This window comes from Corvus cornix, chromosome 1 (assembly GCF_000738735.6).
Source record: "Corvus cornix cornix isolate S_Up_H32 chromosome 1, ASM73873v5, whole genome shotgun sequence".
Lineage (NCBI taxonomy): Eukaryota > Metazoa > Chordata > Aves > Passeriformes > Corvidae > Corvus > Corvus cornix.
The window spans coordinates 48,220,615-48,246,863 of record NC_046332.1 but is presented as its reverse complement, the minus strand read 5'-3'; the positions used below and the strand labels follow the sequence as shown (position 1 = coordinate 48,246,863).

At 43.5% G+C, this 26,249-nt stretch overlaps 1 protein-coding gene across 7 annotated transcripts in view; it reads left to right on the top strand.

The window, feature by feature from the left end:
- Nucleotides 1-26,249, top strand: part of SLC7A1 (solute carrier family 7 member 1) — a 47,592-nt gene that overhangs the window by 10,319 nt on the left and 11,024 nt on the right. For 2 of the 7 annotated variants that reach the window (XM_010400283.4, XM_010400280.4), the window contains exons 2-5: nt 15,333-15,716; nt 20,507-20,665; nt 22,850-23,024; nt 24,921-25,045. In XM_010400283.4, the coding sequence (XP_010398585.1) occupies nt 15,347-15,716; nt 20,507-20,665; nt 22,850-23,024; nt 24,921-25,045 (829 nt within the window). In that variant the 5' untranslated portion in view covers nt 15,333-15,346. Of the gene's footprint in view, nt 1-8,302; nt 8,853-15,332; nt 20,666-22,849; nt 23,025-24,920; nt 25,046-26,249 lie in introns of those variants that run through there. The other 5 variants (XM_010400282.4, XM_039565883.1, XM_019286330.3 and 2 more) reach the window with 5 other exon arrangements.

Below are 26,249 nucleotides of genomic sequence, written 5' to 3'. Positions count from 1 at the left end.
GTGAAATATCTTAGCAGGCTTTCCTGAGCTGTACAAATTTCCCAATTCACTTTTGCCTTATTTTCTGCATCCTTGTAATTCATTTGTATCTTTCCTTGTAGATCTTAGTGGCCCATTTAATTTTTTAATTACAAGGATGAGGATTTCACTTAATATCTTGCTTTTGAGGACTTGCTTTTAATTACGACCCTTATTTACTGAGCAAGCTATGTTTTATTGAAATTTAGTGCCTTTTTGAGTCATCCATTGCACAAAGTTTATTATAAGCCAATGTGGAGTTTAAAAACGTATAATGTCAATGAGCTTTTTGTTTAACTAGGGTTTATCCCCAGTTTTGATTCAGGTAAGCAGTTTAAAATGCCCCATACCAGATAATTTACTTATTCCTGAAACACATTCTGTCAAAGAGAAAGTGTGTGCCATGATTCACGTGGATGTGTGTGGACCTGACTGCAAGAGACTACCAGGTATTTTAATACGACTGAGAAGAATGAGCTGTAGTGTGCATGCACATTGTCTGTGGCTGCAGTTGTGCCTACTGAAGAGTTTGCTGCTGGCAGCTGCTCACTGGCATCCCAGCTGCAGAGGCAATTGCTGCTTCAGTTTTCTGCCTGATACATCTAGGAGAGCTCTCTTCAGATTTGTGTCACCTCGAGGCTGGGAAGCACAGGCTGCTTCACTGGTAGGTCTTTGCTAACATGAGTTAGCAGCTAGGTTATATCATTGAAGTTTCAGCTGGCAAAGCAAATAGTATGGTGTTTCTCTAGAAAATATTTGTAACTCTGGTTAGCAGTGTTTGAGTGAAGTGGTCTGGGATACTGCACAGAGAGCTCAGCCCACAGAGCAGTGAGGATGATGTCTGGGAGGTGAAAGGCAATGGTGGTATCAGGCATGTGGGTACATTTACGGCTGCAGATGATGCACTTGGAGCTGTAAGGAAACAAGTCTGCACTGGTAACTGTGCTGCTCTATGTGTTGGCAGTGGGCCACGTTGGTTCGGTGGCTTGATTAAACCAAAGGTGAGTTTGCCTTGAGTTTGGTGGGTATTTGTGGGTTGTGGTGTAGTGCCACTTTTTGTTGCTATAAAAGAGATGCCATGCAAAATCCCCTTTTAATTTTATGGGTAAAGCATTCTGACATCAGGGCTTGGGAGAACATGCTTCCAAAGAATCTGCTGCCCCAGACTGTTTACTGTGAAATCTGGAGTCAGTAAGCCAAACCAGTCCTGGAAAATAAGAAAGGAAGGGGGGGGAAAAAAAAGTACAAGCTTCAAACCATAGCAAAATCAGTCCATTGTTAATGCTAGTCATAGCTTCATTTGGGAATGCTGATGTAGGAGGTTTATTGGGATAGCTATGCAGCAGGAGTAAATGCACTGAACAAGAAATTACTGTGATTTGATAAATGAACTGTTTCCTTAAACTGAACAGTAGGCTTGCTTTTGTCAGGTGACAAATTCTTAAACTATTGGAAAAATGCATTGTTGAATTTTTAGAACTAGGGTTGTTTTGTTGAAGTAACTCTTTTATAAAGCAGTTTCAGTTAACAAACTAAATAATGTGTTGTATCTTTAGAAAATATTCCAGAGGGGATTAGTTATCTCAGGTAACCAGAATATAGTCTTTTATCATTAGGTTGCTGATGAAATTTTCCTTGGGGTTGCACACTGCCTGACAGCTGGTTGATGACCCATGTGAGATACTGCCCAAGCAAAGGGTGCTGCTGCATGCCACTTTGTTCTTCTCCCTCCAAAAAGTTCACAAAACAGGGTGACCTGTAACATATGTGATTTGAAGACTCTTACTCTTTGTCTCAGGTTGCAGGGACAGGCTGGTTTATGTGCTTATAGCTTCCAAAAGCTGAGAGGAGGCCATTGAGAAGAATACAGCACTTGGCTGATCTAGGTTTGAAGTGCAGAAGTGCTGTACCGTTTTATGTCTGTCTGTGCTGAGTACAGGTACATTAGACACGACCTAATGTCTGGCTGTGCAGTTGGCTGGAAAAAAGGAGCAAAATGTTCTGGCACTGCGAGCAAAATGAAGGCGCTGGATAGATGGATTAGGGTGGAGGTACTACATCTTGGAGGAGAAAAACAATAGGTGTTTGTTGGGATTTTGGAAGTGAGAACTTCTGTGAGATGGGAACAGAAATTTGGCTTCTAGCAGCTTTATAGTTCAGGAAAAGTACCAACACAAGCAATACAGTGAAAAGTGTAACAGCTAAGTAACTGGAGAAGAGCAGAAGCAAAATGTTTATGCTTTGCTCTGGAAGCTCTAGGATCAGTGCTTGGACAGTCCTGAAATCCAAGTGTTTCTCCAGAAAACACTATTATTTTTGAGGAAAGCAAATGTAAGGAGGAGTTGTTGCTCTTGTGAGAGAAGTGCATGTCTGAGTTGTTAAAACCCCTAAGACTATTCAGAGACTTTCACATCCTTTTATTAACTGTCCACAGAAAGACCTGTCAAAATTCATTGAGGTGTTTTTTCCTTCAGCTGGGTCCACGTGCAGTCCCTGTCTTGAGCATTAGTCTGGTGGAGTTTTTGTAGATGTTTGCTAGAGCCCTGCAGTAGCTAGGGAAAGCAAGTAACTCTGGAGGGCCATAGCTCCCATCTCTCCTCCAAGGGGTAAGTTTATGCCTGGAGGTGCCTGTCTTAGCCTGCTGGTTACAGAGGGGGGTGAGATGATGCCCTAAGTCCCTGTGTCTGCTCTGGAGCAGGCTGAAGCTAATCAAGAGGAATCCTGCCCCTCATAACCTGGTTGGCGTGTGAAGAAACACAAGGATGACCCCCAAAGAAACTTGTATCAGTGATGAAACCACACTGCTGTACTTTGGCTGCTCCAGATAAATGGTCACAGATGTTAGAGAACTTTTGAACCTGTTTTTTCCCTCAAAGGAAATACCTGGAGAGCAGAACAGCATGGTGTAGAGCACCATCAAAAACACAACAGCAGTGCTTTGCTTTTCATGCTCCTGTTCAGACCCTTGGGGTGAAAATGGTAATTACCATTTGTTTCACTTGCCTTGCTTTAAACCCACCTATTTTCTTTTGCAAGTCCCAGCTGAGTGGAGCTAAGCAGAATATTTACAGCCAGTTTGTTTCCTTCTTGCTGTCACTTAAAGCACCTTGCAGCAGCAGAACTTATTATACTTCAAAGTTTCTTGTTCTAGGTAAGTGACATGGGGACAGACATCGCTGTACATGTTCTGAGAGGTGTTGCATTATGCATTTCACCATACTTCTCCTAGACTGTCATATCTAGGTCTCTCTGTGTATTCCCCCAGTCCCATAAACATAATTAGGAATGATTTCCTTTGATGCCAGAATGATGATGTGGAAAAATATAATAATGTTATAAAAAGTTAGACTGGATGATGTTAGTAATTTTTCTGCCAATAAAAAGAGCACACTTACTCCAAACACTGTATTTTGTTGATAGGGACACAATTATTTTTAAGGAGAGCAGTGTAACTTCCCTTGACAGGACTGTGTGCTGCGTGGCTTCACTTCTCTGTCACTGGATTGCAGGAGCATTTTTTGGAGCAGACCAGGCTTCTGCATGAAGAGTAGGGAGGTGCAGGTGGCTATTATTTATTTCAGTAAATTCAGAAATCTGAGTAAGATTTTAGCCTACAGATTAGATAACTACAACGCTGATGGGGTTGAATAAAAAGTAGATGACACATCTGGTTTTTTGCTCACAGGAGTGAATTACTTCTGTAAGTTGACTTGTGCTTCCAAGGGAGCTAGAACTAGCTCTCTTCATGGAGAGATGTGGGTTGTAAGACCTGGCTTTCTGCCACACAGATGGCAAAATAAACTGTTAAGAGTGGCTACAAGGTAATGCTTCTCCTTGTGCAAACCAGGGGGCTGAATCTGCAGTGTATTTTGCAGTGACCTCATGGCTAGGCTCAGGCCAAGTCTGTCAACTTTTTGCATTTCTTACCTCCTGGTATTTCTGCATTGTCCCTGCTCCTTCAATGATTACATGCAGCAGCTTTCTGCTCAAATCCCTCTTGGGGCTGCCCAGTGTGGAGTCCTGTGTTGAGGTGGTGCAGGATCCCTCTGCATGGCATTGTCAGCAGTGAGATCTGAAATGTGTGGCTTGTGGTCTGGCTCACAGTTTGGCTGGTCAGTGTCATCTTTGCTTTTTGAGGGAAAAAAACCCGTTAAAATCCCACAAACTTCAGCAAGTCTTGCTCTCATCTGACACAGGAGTGGGAAGCCTTTTGTTATAGTTTTGATAGATGTTCTGAGATAAATATGAATTGGGCTGTGTTTGGATGCCTCTTTTCCCCAGTTCTTCCCCATCAGCAGCCTTGAATGTTTGGATTAGGTGGAGGCAAAACTCTTCTTAAACAACAGCTCTCCTGTCCCAGAGCAGGAGAGAGCTGAATGGTGAACTTGTGCCTAAGAAAAGAGTATTTACCCAAAGCAAAAATCCTCCACACCTTCCTCACTGTGAAATTTAATTCCACATCAGTGTTTTAGCTCTTTTCTGATGAGATTTATTTAAGTAGAATATATCAAAACTAGGTTCTGATATCTGTGTGTGAAAATAGGAATGTTTGGTTACCCCACTGACATACTAATCAAACATCATGCTTGTATGATTTGCCATGCTCTGTACTTACTTTGGACTTAAATGCCTAAAACAGATGCAGTTTTCTGAGGCATTTTGTTGTAAACCCATCACTTTAGGAGCTGTGAAGTCTTTGCAGTGATGGCTTGTAGGATAATTTGCAAAACACTTCTGAGACTGAATTTTTTTCCATATAGCCCCATGCTTTATCTCCTTTGCTCCACCTCCTTGCACCATCTTCTGCTCTCATTTTTCTGTGGGTGTATGTCTAGGCTACACTGATGTAGGCATATCCTGTAGTCCTGGCAGCCAGGCTCTGCGACTGACCTGCACAACCAATTCCCATCACAAAACGACGGTCCCTGGTGAGGCTCATGTCATGGACTGGCAGAGAAAGGGAGTCATTTACTGCCCAATAAGTTGGAACATTGCCATATCCCAGTTACAGTGGGGATGTGGCCACACCATTGGTGCTCAGCATGCTTCTCTGCCTTGGATTGGGCTACCCAGACTGCCTCATTTAGGGCTTCCTTGTGTGGGGGCTTCTCATGCTGCTCAAGGCAGCTGAGGCATCAGTGGCCCATCCAAGTTGTGCACTTGTTGTTTCCTTCAGCACTGAGCGACCCTGGTCAGTGGGGTGTGTCTGGTCAATGGGCAGTACTAGTTGGATCAGATGGTAGGATTCAGTCATTGCTGAATCATTCCAGTATGCATCAGGGCACTGTCTCTCAGGGGAAGGCTTTTCTGAAGAATTTTACAGTGGGAATTACTTGGAAGAGCCACCCCTGAAACTGCAGACGTGCAGCAGCCTCTCTGCTGCAGGAGAGGATGTGTCTGCACACACCAGCCAAGGGGTGTGAAGTGCTTGTCTGTGCCTGCAATGATGAGCATGTGGTGCTTGGAAGGAGCTGATCCCTCCCCAGCCCTTGAATCATGTCTGGAATGTGGGAATACTGAATCTAAAAGCAAACATTTTAGCTCCTTTCACAGTCAGCTTCTCTTCTGTATGGTGCAAATCATACTTGCAAAATGCTTTAGTATTAGGTCTGTAGTCATGCAAGTGCCCTCAGAAGGTCGTAATATATTTTTAAATTCAGCTTGTGTGTTCCTTTAGAAACTAACTTTGGTTTCTTCAGAAAATGGAAGTTTTTCTTAATTCTTCCACTGTGTTGAGTCACTCTCCAACAGCCACACCAGGGTGCAGGGCTGATAGATCTCACTTGGAATGCTGCATGGGGCAAGCCCTTGAATGGCCTGCAAATCAGTGGAAAAACTAAATTAACAAAAATGAATTCTAATTGCTTTGTTTTGATTGCAGAAGCCTAAAGGAGTGATGTAGCATAATTTGAATTTTCATAGAATCCTAGAATGGTTTGGATTGGAAGAAACCTTTGAAGTTCCATGCAGTCCAATCCACCTGCCATGGGGTTACTCAAAGCCCCATCCATCCTGACTCTGAATGCTTAATTTGCATACACGGTTACCCAGGGAGAGCAAAACCTTTCTCAGAAGCCTGCAACCACCTTGGCATAAGGCACAGGGAGCCCCATGACTTGACCACTTAAAATTTCTGTTCCACTTCCTCCCTGAACAAGTGTGGGTCCAGCACACGCTGTGTTCTGCCTTGTGTGAGCAGTTCTTTTGAGGTTTGTTACGGAGTGTTTCCTTTGAAAAAGCTCTTCAAACACTTCCACCTCATTCACAAAAACAACTCCTGCTTTCCCAGTAAAGGGACCTTTTGCTTCAATTCAGTACTCTTTTTGGTAATGGAGGAAGTTTTTATTGAGACAGCGTTTTGTTAATTGGGACAGTTTTTTAATTGGTGCAGCAGTGCTGGGAGTGTGCCTGTTCAAGAAACATCTGACCTGCAGACATGCTGATCCATAGGAGTGGCCACAGGTCCATAATCCAGCCCATCACTCAGGCAGGATGCTCATGGCTTGCTTGGCAAGGGTGACCAGGGTCTGCTGCTGCCTCATGGCCCTGCCTCCAGCTGGAGCTGCCACTGTTCACCATGACCTACCTGCTGGCCTCCACCTGCTCCCCACTGCTCAGGGACATAGCAAAATCCAATTATTTATACCCACTTTGATCTGCTTGTTTTCTGCACCTGAAAATCTCAATTCAGCTGTGCCCTTCGTCCTGGTGAAATAAAGGTGTTTGGGGAAGCCTTCTCCTTCCTTTCTTCTGTCAGTATGATTAGATGTGTCCCATGTCTGTGCAGGATACTTTTTGTTCTGCATGAAGGTTGGGGCTCTTAATGTTTTGTTTGTTTCTCCACTATTGTTTTAATAACAAACCAACTTCTGTTGCTGTCTAACTTACTTCCTTATCCCCTAAGGACATTTCCCACCTTCTTCCGAGCAATGTTGTCCAAGGACCACAACTGCTGTATGCTGAATGACACGACCAGGACTTTTGGCTAAGCAAAGATCTGTCTTCATTTTATCTGGGTTTAAGGAAATAGAAGCTCACTTATTAAATATTGTTTCCCAGAGCATTAATTTTTTTCTGCTCAATACCAAGGCTGAGTCCCTGGCAGATTATGGGCGATGGGTTGTTTCAGGTGAATTCCTGCCAGCGTGTCTCAGGCTTTCATTTGGGAAGTTTAATTATCAGTGGAGATCCCCTTTGGTGTTATGATCAATTGAGGGAGTTAAATCAAGCAATTTTCTTGCAAGGTGTAATTTGAAGTCATGCTGAGGAACTATTTGACGAGACTGTACTAGAGCTGGTGGGAGACTTTTCAGTTAGATGCTTTTTCATCAGAAAATAGTGCTTCATGTAATTAGAGAAGTGTGATGCCCTTTATTGGCTAGGCAGGAAGACATTTCCTTAACTTTTTATCTCTGAGGAGCTGTGGATGGCAAATGTGGTGCTGTCCTCCTCAAAACATCTGGGTGCTGTTTTGAGCTGATAGTATCCTCACCAGCTGAAATTTGAGGTGTGGGCTAAAAGGGCTGAGGGCACTGAAGACACCTTTCACTGGATGGTGCTTCTCAGATGGGAATCTATCCTGGAAAGTGTCACATCCCTCTCCTCTGCCCTGGCTGCTATCTGTGGTAGCTTGCCATCCGGTCAGCTCTAGTCACAGTGTTGAGTTTGTTTCAGTGGTGCTGTTTTCAGCATGATTGCCCAGGTGGTTACAGGTACAGCTGTGGGATGATAGGCAGTAGTCTGGGGAGAGGAAGATGTGGTTTAATGATTTAACCCTGCCAAAACAAACATGTCTGGCTGCACCTGAGTTTTCCCTGCTTTGAGGCAGGGTGCACTATATCCAGTGTGAGTCTAAAAGGTATTTCTCTAACCTGTTTTTGCAACACTTGGGTGGTGGTGATCTTGTATTGAATCCTATCCCAACCTTTCATTGTGCCTGCAGTTGGAAAGTGATTGTAACATCAAATTCCCCACTGCAAATTAAGCGTTGTATGGTGAGTGTTTCTGCAGTAGGGGAATTAATGCCTATCCAACCTTTTCCCTGGTGAATGGCTTACTGTGTTGCCACATTTGTTGATAATCACAGCTGGAGCTTTGTGCAGAAGAAAGGGCATCACAATTTCCATTTTGGAGACTTTGAAGCTTGAATTCTGAGTGTTTGAAGTACTCTGCTCATGACTTCCACAGCAGGAACCTCCCTCCTTTATTTTGGTCAAAAATGACTGTTCATTTCAAAATGGATTTTGTGTATCGTCACAGATAACCCAAATCAACTTTTCTGCAGATACTGAGAAAAAACACTGGAGTTTGCCTGCTTTGAAATTTTGGGGAAGTTGAGAATTCCTCTCTGAACTTGTGGAAAGGGATGGTCTTTGCCATCTTGGAAGTTGTCCTGGGATGAGAGGATTTTCTGACCTTGATACAGTCAGAGCCGTGACAATTTGGAAAGCAGGTGGGTGAGCTGCAGCACCCTGATGTTCTCCCAAGGCAGTAATTGAGCACCTTCTTCATGTCCAATGGGACTTGGTGGTCACCTTTCAGTAATTGATTACTGGTAAGTGGGTGGTATAGGGATTATAAAGAGCACCTCACTGCCCTTTTTCCAATGGAATAAATCCTCTAGGTTTATGAGACACCTGGAAAGGAGTGAGCAATGCTACTTTGAAAATGTTCCTAATACTCAGGAGTCTGAGGAACAGAAACCTGCAGCATGCCCAGCCATCTGTGACATTGGGCTGGTCCCCCAGCACCATCTCCCTCCTGGTGTTAAAGGATCTGCTCAACAAAGGAGAGTAATATGATCCCCTTCAGACAGGCAGTGTGCCTTTAAGCAGGTGAGTAAGATTGGGTTTTGTGTACAAGGCGCACCCACACCTGTGTGTGCCCGTGTCTTTGTTTAATGTGTCATTTATATTTAAGTGCATGGCTCCCTTCCTTTGAGTAGTGAATGCTTTGCTAGTGGCTGATCTTGATTTTTAATGACAAAATTGGTAAAGAATATAACATTAATGTCCATATATGTATATATATATACACACACTCTGATGTAATCTAGATTAATGTATATTGAGATATATGCATATGTTTGCACACATATGAAAAAGAAGAAAAATAAAATTATGATAATCAAGAAGGGAACAATTTAACAGCACATAGACAATACCTTCCTTTTCTGGTTAAAATACTTCAGCAGGACAACATCTCTTCATGCACAATGAAACAAATGCAAAGAATTGCAGCTACTCTGGTGGCTTTTGGCTTGGACTCCTTGCCATTGCTGGTGCTATAGTGAGATAACTTCCAGCTTTGCATAATGCTTGGTCATGCCTTTGCTTTCACTGCTGTCTTTGCTGCTGGCTGCATCTGCAAATGGCTACAGTCAAAGTCTCTGAGTTGGTCCTCAGCACTTGTCCCAAGCACGTCTTCTCTAAACTGCCTACCTTCTCCAGCACACCTGATAAGGGGACAGCCAGATGAAACTTAGGGTCTAATGCCACATCCTTTGCTTCTGCTTCTGAAAGTCTAGAGATAGGCGCTCAAATATCTGTTGCAAAAGCTCAGCATCTTCTGCAGCCATCTTTTCTCTACGCTGTTGCTTGTTGCAGAGTAACATAAAACATTGGAGATTTTCATGGCAAGACATTTTGAAAGGACATATCTGACACAATTCCTGCTTTATACTGGAATGGATGACACCCAGGACTGATGTGCCTTGGTGACTTTGTTTCCTGAATGATGCTTTAGAAACATTCAGGAGTTCTAGTTGGTCACTTACATTATGACCATTTGCATTTAGGAGTCTGCAGTTGAATCTGACACCCCAAAAATACCTGTAATGCTAACAGCAGTAGTAGGAATTGATGTTTTCCACCTCTTTTCCTGTATAGGACTTTTGTGTGAATGATGCTGCCTTGGGGACGGAAGCAGCAAAATCAGCCTTTTGGAAAGGGTTCCCAAAGGGTTTGTTACCTATGTGTTGATCAACTGGTTGGCATCATCACTACGCACTTGTTCAGGGACCATGTTTAAACTAAAAATATAGGGTGAAAACCTTTCCATGTTGTCAAATATGCTGGTGGAAGCACAAGCTCCTTGTTCCACAAGCTCTTTGTTCTGCAGACTTGTAGCAGTGATTATACAGCTATATGGGGGATATTTTTCCTCAGCATCCTTTTGGTCTTCAACAAATGTTAGATTGTCCACAGTACATGACTTTGCTGTGAGAGAAGGGTACTGATGGCAGTAGACATTTCCACGTGTTTCAAATGGAATAAGCATATATATGTGGGACGATGTTGAATGAGGATTTCTGCTCACTCGTCTTCCAAGGAGATGTCTGGGGACTTTGCTGGACATGCAGCAAGCTTAGGCTTAGGTTTTGTTCTTTGCTTAGTAGAAAACTCCTTGTTCTGTGTAATCAGCTTTAGTTTTATGCTCTTCTGCAAATTGGAGAAGAAAATTCTCAGGAACAGCAATGCCTTGAAATAGGTAAGGAGCAGCGTTTCAGAAGTTGAAACAACTTGTAATTGTTGAGGAAGTCATAGTATTGCTTATGTAAAATGGTGCTCTGTCAGCTTAGTTTTACACATGGTGTTCTATGTTTAGCTGGACAGATGTTTATTATAGTTTACTTTTTTCTGTCAACCACATGGCAGATTGCTTATTTTATTATGGGTTTGTTTTGAAGAATGGGGAAGGAAATCTATCAACCTGATATAATAGGTATGTTAACCATTAGATAAAAGGAGGAAGAATATCTTACTTTATTTGAAAATACAATAGAGTCAAGACACAAAAAGTTGGATAGGGAACAAAAGTAATAAACATAATTATAAATAAAACACGAGTACCAGTAGCAGTTGGACTATTGAAGTTGGTGGGAGCTTTGCCATCAACTTCAGTGGGACAGGATTCACCCAAGGATGTGGCCCCTGGCCCAGGGTCCACCCTGCTAGGCTACCTAGGTGTGTCCTTGCTTCCCACCACTCTCAAAGACCTCAGCTCCAGCCAAAACATGGAGATACCCAAAGCCTTGGGGTGAAGCCATTTCCTACCCAGGGTCTGAGTGGCTGGGACTTGCAGCTCAGTGTTTCTTATCAGAAAAACCAGAGCTAAAGCAGGGGTGAGAGGAGCTAGGTGTGAGCAGAACAAAGCTAATCTATATTCATTCAGATTCAAGTTTCCTCATCTTGAAGGTGGTTAGGTATTACCAGGTAACATTTCTGGAATAATTTATATTGTTTTATGTTGTTAGGACTGCATTATGCCACAGGACTACTGACTGTACATTCAAAAAAAGGCTCATCTTTTCAAGTGAGGTTGGGAGTGGAACCAGCCCAGAACAAAGGGTCACTTCAAAGTCAAGGATGACCGCTTCAGAAAGCAAAATCACAGCTGGATGCAACTTCTAAGGAGGGGAAAAATCATAAACTCCACCAACATCACCCTTTGATACACTTGCAAAGATAACAAATGATACAGAGAAGGTTTTGGGCAGAGGTGTAATGACTCTGTACTGCTAAACATCCTTCTAAACAAAAAAATTGTTCTCCTGAAAAAAACCCACTTGTCTTCATTGAAGGTCTCTTTGTCAAGCTACAGTGAATTTAATTGAAAGGTTGATTTGGTACCCGCTGTTTCAAAACCAAAGAAGACATGTAAGAGATGCTTAGGATGGTGATCAGTGGCCTGTGAGATGAATGACAGTGCTGTATGTGAGGGCCACAAAACTGTGGCACTATGCCCTGCATGCAGCTCCCTGTTTGTTACCTGCAGGCTGTAGGAAGTATTCTATTCACAACGGAGATGCTCAGACCTTAAGATGCTTTTTGGGAAAGAGGGAGTTGATATCTTGATCTGGAAATCAGCTAGATGAGCACTGTCTGCTGGCATTAAGCCAATTGCAGGATGTTGGTCTTAATTTCCAGGCCTGTCATAATTAAATAGCCCCTCTTCTAAGCAAATTATCCATAAAAAGCAGTTCTGTTTTATTCTTGATGGCTGTACTACAGCTGTGAACACCTGTAGAGAGGCCCAAGGGAACTTCCAAATGAAATTGCACTCTTGAGTGATATATAAACTTGAAATAATTCACTAGGTTATTTTTTTAATGAATAAATTGTATGTCCCCCTGCCCCCTTGGACATTGCCAAGTTCTCACCCTGATCCTCCATCTCTGCACCAAGGGTCTGTTCCTCTTCTGGGGACATTGCCCCTCACCAGCCCTGTTTTTGCCAAGGAAGTGATTTCTCATGACATGTGTGTCTGTGAGAAGGCAGGGAATTGGGTACCAGTTACCCCTTCATTTTCAGTGCAGAACTAAAACCAGTAAATCATGTTTGTTATGCAGGATACCAGATTTTGTTAAAGTAAATGGCTGCGTAAGAAGTAAAAAGTCTACCATTATTGTTAGGTAGCATGTTTTTGAAAAAGAGCCCTTAAGCCAAATCCTGAAAGTCTTAGCATCCACAGCTCCTTGGGGGTCAGTGGTGGGGGAAGGAGAAGGGAGAGTGGCTCTCACCTGCAGGGAAACTTGGTCCACCCTAGAAGCACATCCCTGGACAAAGATAATGTCAGGCTGCACAGCCTGACCTCTGCCTTTTGCTTTTGTCCACCACAGAGTGCATCCTCCTTGGAGCTTTGTGTGGTGCATGGGGACAGTAGGTCACTTCACACTGCAAGCAAGTGTATCATTAGTGCTATCTAGCAGTTAGGGTTCAGCCCCATTGCAGTGTGTGGGCATTGTAGAAACCCCCACGTTGATGAACAAGTGTGCATCACAAACCTTTTCCTTCTGCACACTGCATGGTCCAACACTGCAAGATACCCTCCTCCCTCACCTTGCTTTTCTGCATAAGAAACGTTCAGCACTATGTTCAGCAAGGCTGATGTCAACTTGGAGGTGCAAATCCTGAGGAACACAGTGCATAAGTCACTGTGGTTTGGGGAGGTCTGGATCTGTAGCCTTCCCAAGGGTGAAATGTCTCAGGAAAATCTCTGAGTTTCTCTGGTTGGTCCAGCTCAGCCTCAGGGGTCCACTGAGGCCTGGCCACGGCTCTGTGCAAAGGACACATGAGTCCAGCTGCGCTTCATCTCTGCAGACCTCCCTGGCTCAACATTCAGCTTCTCCCTGATCTGGGCCATCTCTGCTTGCTTTCTTTTTTTCTGTCTTTATTAATAGCCTCAGCTGGGCCTTCCCTGTGGTCTTCTGTATTGCTTCTAACTCCTCTGTCTGGGCCACTGAATGTCTAAACTTTGCCATAAATATTGACTTAGGACAAAGTAAACTGTTTTGCAGCAGTCCTTTGGTATGTCTTGACGTTTCTGTACCTCAGAATAGATCTGTGTTTGTCCTGAAATTCAGAGTTTGGTTCTGAGTCAAACTGGTCTTGCATTTCACACTAACTTTGGAACATAAATTCATTAACGCATCTCTTGTGTGTATGTTGCTCTTAGTTGGGTCTAGTTTATGGCAGGAATTTCTTTGTTTTGTTTTGGAGGGCTTTTTTTTGTACCTTCACCATTTTTTTCTTCTGCATGGCACTGGCATTCTTCCCATTTCCTGGAACTTCAGGCTGAATGTAAATCAGCACCACTGCTGGGCAGAGTGGATGAGTTAGCCCCATTGTCAGGATCTTCACAGGATGATGAAGGCAGCAGTGGGATCTCTTCTGCATTACTCTGGTGGGAGTTAAACAAAACCTAGGACTTGTGTCATCCTAGAAAGCAACAGAATTCATAGGGGATACTCCAGTGCCACAATCTTCTTGCCCATTTAACCCAGTTCAGAGTTTGTGACTGCCCTGTCCCAGCTTTAGAGAGCTGGGCAGTTGTCCAGCCAGAAGCAATCCTGGCTGACATGGATTTGGGTAAGGTTCAGGTGGGAAGGAGATTGTTTGCTCAATCTGACATACAAATGCACTTAGGTAAAGACTTATGCCTGTCTTCCTGCTGAAGGGAGAAGATAGTTTTCCCTCTCTGAATGCGTTGGGAACTCCCATAGTTAATGAAACAAGAGTTTTGTAAGATTGGCCTAAAACCTGTGTTTATTTGTCTAAATCCATGTCTGTTGGGAGCATGTTTGAGAGCTGTTGGTGGGATACAATTCCTGACACAGTGGGCTTTGTAATTCTCAGCTGTTCCTGCAGTTGTAATTACTTTCTCATAGCAGGGGAGTTAGTGTAAAGCCAAGAGAAAGGGATTTAAGCCGGGACTTATGACCGGTGTCTTGGAAAAGTGAAGAGGATTTTTGGTTTTGTAGTTGATGCTGTGGTGATAAAACTGAAGCATGGATTTAACAGTTGACTCAGTTAATTAAGTTTCTTAGCATGTATTTTCCCACCTTTTACGCTGGGTTTTAGCTGCAGCTGATGAAGTACCAATCTCACTGAACTGTACTGTAAATTGCATTTAGGAGTATTTTTGCCTGCATGTTATTCTCAGCATAGTATTGTTGTTGGTGTGCAATGTGTGCTGCTGGAAAGCATATGCCTCAGTCCAGCATTGCATCTAAATAAAATAACCTTTTTCCTTTTGCATAATTAATGAAGAAACATTTTTACAGCCCTTTTGCTGAAGCCAGGCTTAATGGTGCAGTGTGAATACCAGGGTGGGGCTCTTGGAGCTGGAGGATGCAGTCTGAGATAGAAGATGAGGTTCATCCTTACAGGCTGTGGCCACACAGCCTGTAGATTTGTAGAGTAAAGCAGAGAAAATGTGATGTCTGCACAGCACATCTTACAGAGGAGGTTGTCCTGGAGTAGCTGTTCCTTAGGCTGAGTACCCATCAGCTTGGGAGATGTTACATACACCCCTACAACATCCTCAGGTTTAAACCGATCCCAGCAGTACAGGGTTTGTGCATTCCACAAGCTCTCTGCAGTGTGAACCACAGTGTGGTAAATGGGGCAACTGGGATATTCACTTTTAAAGTACTCTCTTGCTCAGAACAGGAAAACCCTTCTGAAATCTGAAATATGGAATTTGCATTTTTAGTTTGCCCACTTGTGTGTGGCCTGGGTGACTGTGGAGTGGGGTGGGAGCTGTATTCGAGTATTGCCTCTCTCCTGGGATTGCAGAAGGTTTGCAGCATGACTGAGAGTTGGAAGTAGAAAATGCTTTAGTTTTGTTTATTTTAATTACCCATGGTAAGTGCAGATGAAATGCTAAAGGAGACATTTTGCCCTGTAAAAAGGTGGAAGATGGGAAGTTTCATTTGCTGGAAGGTAACAGGGCTGTACCATTATAACTGTGCAGTGATGCTGATGTAGGAGGGTATTCTGGTCTGGATAATGATGGCAGCATCTTTCTTGCAGACCCAAAAAAGAAGATGGAGTGTCAGAAAATTACCAATTTTGGAAACCAGCTTCTTCGTCGGAAAAATGTGGACTGCACTCGAGAAGACAGTCGGCTCTCACGATGCCTCAACACGTTTGACTTGGTGGCTCTGGGAGTGGGCAGCACTTTGGGTGCAGGTGTCTATGTACTGGCTGGAGCTGTGGCACGGGAAAATGCAGGACCTGCCATCGTTATCTCCTTCTTGATTGCCGCCTTGGCTTCAGTGCTTGCCGGACTCTGCTACGGAGAATTCGGTGCTCGAGTTCCTAAGACAGGATCAGCTTATCTCTACAGCTACGTGACTGTGGGTGAGCTGTGGGCCTTCATCACAGGGTGGAATCTAATCCTCTCCTATGTTATCGGTAAGTATGGTGGGTGTGCTGCCAGACCCCAGCTTTAGTTCAAGGTGGCAGCCTGGTCTGTAAGGTCACCCTTGTTTGGGTGCCTGTGTTACCAATAGATGCTTCACTCACGCACTCACTGAGGATTTCAGGACTCGTCTGCGAGATGCATTTTTGGTGGCTCCTGCCAGTTGGTGAGGTGAGTCGAGTCGTGTGCTGCTGGCTGAGGGTTTATCCTAATGTGGGCTTTTTGCTGCTGGGAATTCCTCTGAATCTCCACCTCATCCCTCTGGCGTTCCCTGGCTGCTGCACACTTGCTAGGGTGCAAAAGAGTGTCCTCTCTGCTGAGAAAGGAGCTGCTCACAGAAAGATGTTTTTATACAGAGCATCTGTACTCACAGCTGATCAAGGATTAATTCTGGTCCCTTTGGGATCTATTTAAAGTATCTGGAGATAAGAGTTTTGTCTTGTGAATTGCTGCAGAATTAATCTTAAGATGATCTGCAGGTTCACAGTCTCTGGAAAATACAAACCAAATCCCTTCTAAGCCCTTGACTCCCACTAGGAGAGGCCCTGGATCAAGCTCAGAGCATGCGCTGTGCAACTCAGCTGATGCATTAAAACTAAGCCACACTTTGCTAATTAAGGATTCCTGTCTTTTCAAGCACATTCTGGGCAGGCTGCTTGTTATCACACCTCTAATTAAGGCTGCAACAGACTCACCAGTTGAGACTGAAAGCTTGCTAGTTAAACTGAAAACCGACTGTATGCTAAATTATTAAAGAGAGTTGGTTTTTTTTAACTGCATTTTATGGGATCTGTAAGCATTACCTTGGAATTTAGTTTCCATGGTGCTTGGAGATCATATCAAGAACAACATAGTGGCATAGCAGCTGCCTGTCTGAGATCATGCTGGCTTTCCTCTGTGTGTTACTTGAAATATTTTTCTCCTCTTCTCCTCCTCCTCTAAAAAAAAAAAAAAAAGAGAAGATGAAAAGCCAGATTCAATTAAACTCATGTCCTTAAGAAATCAGAGTCCTGTAGCTATTTTGTGAATAACATTCACTGCAATGAGTAGATAAAAATACTTTTTAAAAAATTAAGTGTATAATTTCCTCCAGACTTCTAAAATGGACTCTGCTTAGGCTACACATAGATAAATTGAACAGATTTCTTGGTAATTTTTCTTCTGTTCCAGAAAAGTAATGATAAATCGTCTCCTTCATGCCCTTCATCTAGTTGGTTTTGGGGCCCTTCCTACCATGATACTGGACGACCAAAATGAGTGACATAGCGGTGGTTGCTGTCCCAAAACCTGATTCTGCAAATGCACAATGAAAACTTTTGCCTACTGAATGTTCTACTCCAAGGATCTGGGCTCAGAGTGGTATTTCTGAGATTTTTTTTTTTCCCCCTCTCATAATGGATTTTGAACAACTGCCTCAGTTTTTATCTCAGAGTTGACTGCTCATTGTATTGTCACAAGGCAGAAAATACAGTAACAAATAAGTAGATACTATCCGTGAATGTGTTTGAATACAACTTTGTGACTTTTATTTCAGTCCTGTGTCAAGAATGTGTATTTGCAAACTGTCTTTCTCATAATTTGTGAGAAAGGGCGGCTAAGATGGAAAAACACTGGGGGAGGATATGAGGTATAGGAGGTCTCTTTATCTCACTCAGCATTTCTCTCAGAGCTAATTGCCCCGTTTGTGAGCAAGGACAACTCCCAGCAGCTTCTGGGGCATGGAGGAGAAAGATATGTTGGGTGCCACTGTAAGGCCCCAATCAACTCGCTTGATGAGACTTTTGAAAGTGTTTATAATGGTTCCTGTACTCTGGGTTAGACACATGGGAGAAATACCAACCAGATATTCTCAAGAGGTCAAAACAACACAAAAGTTTACTGGCAAAGTTTAGAAAAATCAGGAGACTTTCGCAAAAAACTTAGTACAACATCCAGTCAACATAAAACACTTCTCACAGCATTGATTTAGCCCATCCAACTTAGCAAACTTTAAACCTGTTCCATATTAAGGTACTCAAAATGTTCCAAGAAGAGGGAATTAGAATAAGGAGTGAAAGATAGAAAAGACATACAAAAGCACACATAGCTACCAGCTCCTGAGTTCCAGCAGTGTTCAGATACCAACTCCATGAGGAAGGTAGGGTCAAGATGTGCTGGACTTATGCTCCACCTTAAAAAACCCTGGGCCTTTGTGGGGCCTCCCCACAGGTGGGAATTCTGGTCATTTGGCCACTCAGGAGCTGGGTTAGGCGGAGTGGAGTCATGCTCCTGGTGTGCCAATGCCGGGCTGGAATAGAGGCTGGGGGGTGTGGGGGCAGGGCACTGCCTCACCAGGGCAAGGCTTGACCAGCTCTCTCTCACACACAGAGGCATCACTAAATGTCTCGAGACTTCAGTCCTTTGAGTCACATGCTGCACTTCAGAGCCAAGGCTTGAGGGGGCAGAAAGCCAAGTTTTTTCTTAATCTTGCTGAGAAAATGCCAAGCAGTGCATTGAAAATGAGCTTGCATCTCTAACGGGCTCAACCAGCTTGGTGTTTTCATGCTGAGGTTCTCAGATATATGCTCAGGAAGTGTTATGAAGGTGGAAAAAGAAATCCTGGGGTCCAAGGATGGGTGGGCAGTAGGTTTTAATTAATTGAAGTGACTTGACTTGGGGGAAGGCTTGTGTGGAGTCTTGGAGGTGGGTGATGAGAAAAAAATGGGCATGCAACTGATCAGTTATGGTCTAGAGAAAAGGAGGAAGGTGTTCAGGATCTGATGAGAACTTTCTTCTGGGATGATGTGGATTTGGGGAACTGTGCCAGATTGTGGGATGCATTTCAGGAACTGGAAACTGGTGGGAGCTGGTAGTATGATGAGTAGCAGCATCTCTGGTAAGCAGCTGCTGCTGGGGTTTCCTGGCACTTGGTGACCTCCTTATCTGTGCCTGTTCCTGCAGCGAGCCCAGCACCTGAGCTCTGCAGTTCTCCTGGGATCTGTGTGCTGTAGGCAGGACCCAAATCCAATCTGGTGAGGCTGTGCTGACCCAGAACTAGTAAATCCTCCTGGGTACAAGCTGAATCTCTTTGCACTGTGCTCTCTAATAACAGCAAGATATTATCCAGGTGTCTGCATTGTTGAAAGAATGTCAGATTCCCCCTGCTCCCTCAAGCCTGTTGGTTACAGAGAGTTCTGGATAAATGGCTGATAGTTATGTGGAACTGGCATCCAAGCAGCTGGCATCTAATGTAACACATGCAGGAGCTGGGTGTTCCTGTCCTAGAACGTAAAATATTAGAGCTAGGACAAAAAAATAGCACTAAAATAGTCTTTTTCCTCAAATCGTGCCAAGGCTAAGCTGAAATTTTTAATGTGGTATACGATAACTTTTGCAATTTCTTAAAATTAAATTGGTGGCAGTGATGTCCAAACTCTTTAAAGGTGTTCACACTGTGCACTCTTCTGTCCTGGTTAACAGAAGAGTCTCCCAACAGGTCTGTTCTGCAGCTTAATTTTTATGCTGTTGCAAAGCTGGATTGGGCAGGTGAGTGTTCCCAGCTGTGCTGCAGGTGCTGCCCACCACTGCTGCAGAGGATTTGGCTGTAGGTGAGCACAGACATTGTTTGACAGGATTGCAGGTGCCGGAGTTGGGACCTGAACACCCACTCACAGGTGAGTGTGGCAGGACAGACTGTTCTGGGTGGAAAGGGGCTCCTGATGGCATCCTCTGAGGAACTGCTCTGCAAGCCAAAACCAAGCCAAGCTCTTTTTTTAACTAGGTAATTATGTACAGTAGTAATTATAACATGCAATTAGGTGCTGTTATATATAGTGTATGTACTGTATAAGACATTGGGAGTGTAACAGTAGCCACTTAAACACAGGAGAGCGAGAAGGTGGCTTTTACCCAAACCTACTTATTTTACAAAATGCTGTCACTGTCTGGTGGTAGCTCTTTATTGTTATTATTTCAGTTCTCTCAAATTACTTTTATGGCCCAGACACTGTCCCCAACTTGCTTGTCCTGAGACCCCAGGTTCAGTCCTTGCCCCAACAAAGCTGCATGTAGTTGAATGCACTTGAACCACAGCAAACAGCGGCCCCAGAGGGTGAAGTCTGAGCACTTTTGGAGGCAGGAGCTATGCCACTTGCTGTGATCATCACCAGCATTCTGCAATAGGCTGACTTATGCTCAGATAACACGTAAATTGTATCTGGGTCTTTTTCCTGCTTACGTGCTCTAGCACTGGAGGTTGGAGCAGACCTGAGTGTTGCCAGAGTGCAGAGCTGGGCAAGTGGTGTGGTCCAGTCTCTGGTGCTCCAGCATTGCACTGCTGGAGGGCAGCTGGATTCTGTAAGGTCTCTCTGCCTGGGCTGCAGCCACCTAACTGGGGCTGCCAGAGACTGGTGCCAGCATTACATTTGGACCTCTCTGGTAACAGAAATTACCAGGTTTGGGGGAAGGTCGGCCTGTTGAGGGTGTAACGAAAAGGTCAGTCAGGGCAGTATCTAAGGCAAAGTTGAGGTTTGCAAAGAAGCCTGACTAAAAGGATTTTTCTCATCTTGTCAGCTCAGCATAAGTCTGAGGCCCACCACCTGTGTGTGTTACCATCAGAGCAGATGCCAAGCAAAAACACAGGCTGTGGGCTGGATATGGAGAGGAAAGTCTACTCCCAGCACCTGGGAGCACATGCATGGTTGCTTTGAGGCCCTCCATATTGAAAAACCTTACAAGGTTCCCCCTGGTTTGGAACATGTGCCAGCTACAAAGGGTGATGTTTATCCTTTCTGTCCTCTGGCAGGAACCTCGAGTGTGGCCAGAGCCTGGAGTGCTACATTTGATGAAATCATAGGGCAGCACATTGAAAAATTTTGTAAAAAATACATGACGATGGATGCTCCTGGAGTGCTAGCAAAATACCCAGACATCTTTGCTGTGGTGATAATCGTCATCCTAACAGGTGAGGCACTGGAGGGATTTGTGAGTCTTGCACCTCCTTCTGTAATCCCATTGTTTGCTTTTGGAATGAGCATAAAGTCCTGATTTATTTTGGACAACATATTAAAGGCTTTTTCTTTGCTGCAAGTGTTAGATTGACCTATATAGCTGCTGTGGAGTTAGCACAGGGCATAGCCTGTTTACAAGGTTTTTAATTAGAGGGGAGCATTCCTGATATTTTTTGAGCCACTTTTAAAACCTTCAATCAAATTTTATATAAGGAGGAAAAGAAAAGATGACTTGTTATCCTCAGTCAGGTATGGAAATTTAATCCTTCCCTCCACAAATCCTATTACACAAGAATTTAATGCAGTTGCTCTATCAACCTTATTCCCTTTTTGATAATCTGCCAGTTTTTGATGCCTTGAGCCAGGAAAGTGAGGGGAAAAAAAGAAAGAGGACTTGGTTACAATCTCATGTACTACTTTTTTTTTTTTTTTTCCTAAAAATATATATGGGCTTCAATTTGCAAAAGTGAACACAAGACTCCAGAGAAATAAATGTGTTCTAGACAGTCTGCGCCTCTTTTTTTTTTTCTAAAAAATGTGCCAAGGCTTTGATCATAAATTGGAAAAGTTTTGACAACTTGGAAGATCAAAATGCTTCAGAATGTTTACCTCTGCTCCAACTGGATCTTGCAAAGCATTACCAAGTTTAGGCAAATTTTAAAAATTACGCTTCCGTACTCTGTGATTTCCAGCACGCAGAAGCTGCAGTGTAACACTAGCAAGGTTATCCTGACATTTCCCATTCTGATTGGAATGGCCTTCTCATGGTGTGAGCTGTGCTTACAGGGACAGGCCTCATAAACAAGGGATGCTTTAGCATTTGGGTTTGCACTTGGATCTAAGATTACATCGAGGGCTGCTGAAGCAGCCCTCTGTTTTCAGGATTACATCCGAATGGGAGAGATTTTCCTCTTTGTTCATTTGTATGTAATATGAATTGCTCTCATTTAAAATCAGAATCTGGTCTTTCACCTCATATACAATTTACAAAATTTAGAACTCCTAACTTAAGCACTGCTGAGGTGTGAAATGGTAAAGGTTACTTTATAATAAGGTGGCATTATGCTCCTGCATGAAGCAAATTCCATGGATTTTAATAAAAAAGGCAAACCATTCTTTTCTAAAAAAAAGCTGCTGAATGAGCAGCTTTAGTCCCAAATATAATCACCACAAGTTTACTTCTGCTTGCACTGTCTTGAGCTTCAGATTTCTAAATGGTACCTTACAGATTTTCATGGGCTGGTATGCAGTCTTATCAAACACTCCTGATATGGCAGTGTCAACTTATTTCCTATTTTCAAAGAAGGAAAGGTGAGTACACAGGATGCTCCTTCAAGTCCCTTGGAGTAGCAGTAAAAGAACACTGTTGTGCTTCTTCAGGCCCGTAGGAAGTTTTTTTACTTCTCCTTCAGCCTTAGATTTGGGTTAAAGGTTTCAGTTCTTAAAAATCAGGCACCTGAAGAGGAACTTAAGAGAGCTTGTCAACCTGAGAAGCCAAGTTATGCCTCAGTAAAATTCTGTTTGCCAAGGCCTGTAGCCATGCTCTTCTCCAGATAAATGATCTTAAGATCAATCTGAAATCCTGCTCTCACTGAACTCACTTGCAAAACTCTTGCTGATTTAGGTGGGAGCAGGGTTCCCAAGATGCCACCTTCTTCTTTGTCTTCAGCGCTAGAAGTAGCTATTAGAGGTAGAATCCTCCTGGATTCTACTCCTTGCTCATATTTCCCTGTTTCTAAGGAAAGTTGAGTGTTGTTCATAACTTCTACATTTGGCCAAGACCTCTAAGACAATGTTCCTTCATGAAAAACCACCTGTTGTGCTTTCTCTCCAGGTCTCTGTATGGAGTTGGAGGCTGTGGGAGTAGTTAAGGTGTGTTAGCAAAGCACTTTATCAGGGACACAGTCCACATGGGCGTGCTGGGTGGGAAGGCGTGTCACATTCTGCAGCAGTAATATCTAGTCTGGAGTCTTCATCCTGCTTCTGGGCGAGTTAATCCTGAGCTGCCTGGATTTGTGAAGAAACAAAGTGTGATAATTTGGGAGGAGCACAGCATGAACACAGTTGAGCTACATCTGCGAGTCCCCAGTGCCTGCTGCTGGTGGTGAAATACCTGACCTATGCCATTTTTTCCCCAGGCCTTTTAGCTTTTGGAGTGAAAGAATCTGCCCTGGTGAACAAAGTGTTCACCTGCATCAACATCCTTGTGCTTGGATTTGTCGTGATCTCCGGCTTCGTGAAAGGATCTGTTAAAAACTGGAATCTGACTGAACAGGACATTTACAACACCAGCCATAGCATTTCCAAATACAAGTAGGTTGGATGTTTTCTTTTCATCTCAGGAGCTGGTGCATTTTCAACAGCAAGTTTAAATGGGGGGTTGTGGACCGAGTTAGAAAACCAGTGAATGAGATGGCTGCCTCCTTTGCCAGATACCTTGGAGGCAAAGCTGTCCTTGGTGCGTGTTTGCTGAAAGCAGGCTGTTCCTATGGGCTGAAAGTGCTAGGAGTTGGCTGCATCGTGGGCTCTGCTGTAGGACTGACCATTTCTAGCCTTATGACCAGTATAGCGTCCAAAGTTGAGAGAAAAGAGCTCTTTAGACAGTGTCCTACTCAAGGCTACACCGGGCTGGCTCTCCTGTCTGTATGAAGCCATGTCCAAGTACAGCTGTGTACTTTCTCTGAATACTTGGGCAATATGTTTCGAGCATTGTTACACCTTTTAGACACCTTGTCTCAAATGCCTCAACAAAGTGAAGGCAAGTTGCAGATTATTTTAATGCATTGCAGCAAGCATATCATAAATATGTTTTTAATTACATTTTGCTGTTTGGCCAAAGTTCTGTCATCCTATACAAGATCAAAATTAAGGAGCTTACAAGGCTTACCAGTAAGACAAAGCTATTAATTTTTTCTTGAGACTGTACAACACAGAATAAGGACCTTTAAATATCTCCACAGGTATCAGCTCAGTCCTGGCTTGCTACCTAAACTCTTTATGGTGGCCTGCAAGGAAGCACAGCTGCACAAAATCTGATGAGATTCATAAATATTGTGTGGGTCAAATTTATCTTCTGTAAAAGCCGCTTCTTGAGCCTCTTTTCAAAATTCAACCTGCTGCAAACAAATTGCTTCTATAGGACAGGTACCCTCTCCTTCCCTGCTGCTATTGCCATGCAAGGAGCAATTAGTGCAAGAGTTTCAAAGTATAGCTGCAGCTCTTTGACCTGTAGGACTTAATATTTTTGTAAAATCTGTCTGGGGTTTATTTTCTCATTATTTCCAGAGTAATCCACATTTGGCTTGTGCTATTTCTGTAGGCCAGTTTTCATCTAAGTGTCAGCAGAGCTGCAATGAGAGAGTTCAGATGCTTTTATGTGAGAAGACTTGCAGATTTGGGATTTACTTTAGTTTAACTGCCTTAATTCATCTTTACAAAGGCTTTTCACTGAAAAAGTGACCTAAATCACTTGAACTGAAGGGTATGCTTGTTATATGTCACTCAACACAAGGCACATGGATCTGGGGTCCCCATCCAAAGTGCACTGAGATCAGCCTGGGCTTGTCTGCTGACTTAAATGAGCTTTGGATAAGGCTCACCAAAGCATTTGGTGTGTCAAGGATCCAGGCTCCACTTCTCTCTCATGGTTGCAAGCATGGTTTGAGTATGAGCTTGGCATAAGGACTTTGGAAGTTGAGAATGGAAGATGGGGTGGATTTTAAACAGTCATGGCACCTTGCATTCCTCTCTTATGTCTACTCACCTACACTTTGTCTGAGTCCATCTGATGTAAAAAGTGGATGGCTTACCTGTTTCTCAGTCTTCAGCTTTTCCAAAAGCTTTTCCTAAAGCTTCTGTTTGAATGAATGTGTATCTACACACATGCAGTAATGTTAGGAGAGGATTTTTAATATTCATGCTATTTTCTCCTTGTCTTAGCCAAGACATTTTTATCCACCCCACAAAACAGGTGGTGGGAACAAAGCGTGAACCATTTTTATTCCGTGCATTCCCCAGCCTGTTGCAGGCCAGTCCAAAGCTCAGCAGTGGGTAGGGCTTAGCATTTTGCCTGGTATTTGTATGCTAGCATATGAAAGGGACAGCCTGATCCTTCAAACTTCAGCTTTGGATCTTGTTATGAGCTATGTGAATAGCTTTGTGCCTCCCAGATAGTCAGGATTACTTCTAACCCAGTGCCATGCCTTTCAGTCAAACACAGGAAGAAAAGCTCTACGGTGTTGGAGGTTTTATGCCCTATGGATGGAAAGGAGTCCTCTCAGGGGCAGCCACGTGTTTTTATGCTTTTGTGGGATTTGACTGTATTGCTACTACAGGTAAGAGGGAAGATGTCTTCATTCTGGTTATGAACCTGGCTGCCGGTAGACTGACTTTCAGTAATGTTGCAGAGTGCTGATAATAGGGAATTCACGACACCGCATTTGTCATCCCTCTGAACTTCAGCTCAAAATAGGCTTTTGGCTCAGCTGCTACTAATAGTGAAAGTGCTGAATTTGTTCAAGTCCCTGAGTGCCCAAGTGCTGACTTCTAGCTGCTGTGGCATGCAGATAGGCTGTATAACCCACAAGCTTCCTCCTTTCTTCTTTGCCTGCAGGGCCCAAGCTTGTGGATAGTCAGATACGACACTAACCAGGTCAGACTCCACAGAAAACATGTCCAGGTTTACCAGCTAGGGCAAACAGGGAAGGCCCAGGTTCGGATGAGTTTGAGCCTCTAACTCCAGATGATACTTTAATCAACAGGTTATTCTGGGACAGAGTTCTTCAGTGCCTTCAGCTGAAGAGGCTCTGATGGCTTGGAGTATTTTAGAGATCCAAAGAAAGAGGAAGCCTCTGGGGAGTAATCTGCACCCTAAAGCTGTGCCTCAGAATCAGGAGGAGTTTTTACCTCTAAAGGTTAAGAGGTCTCATTTCAAGAGAGAGGCATAGTTATATTTCTTGTGGCTAAGAAGAATCTTAATTCCCTGAAGAAAGGATTATCCTTAATTTCACATTTGGCAAGAACGGTTGGAGCAGAGGGAGAAGGAAATCGTTACAGACAGATAAAGGATTACTATGTCCTGTTCTAAGCAAGGAGTTTGAGAAGTGCTCAATTACTCCAGCCAGCCCTGGAGCCTCTCCTTGTAAGAGAAACATTCATCTGCTTTTGACTTGTAGGTGTATGGATCTATGTTTATCAGTTTATCCTGCTGAAATGCTGTACCTCAGGAGCTCTTGCTTCCAGAGCAGTTTTGTAGGACTAGGAATACGCAAATCTGTTTTGTACTTGATCAGTGCCTGAATTTTGAGGAATTTTGGTTTTTTACACACATTTTTTCCTACTTGTTTGTTGAAAATTTTCCATAAAAACTAGAGGGGGTCCTTTTTCTAAGATGCATTTTCAAAGATTCATATGACTTTCAGGTACTCTGCCTTTCTCTGGAACTGGACACCTATGGTGCCATGATCATGGTGTATCAGTTCTGGTGGAGATGCTACTAAAATGGGCATCCAAGGATTTTCCCTACAGCTGCACAATAAT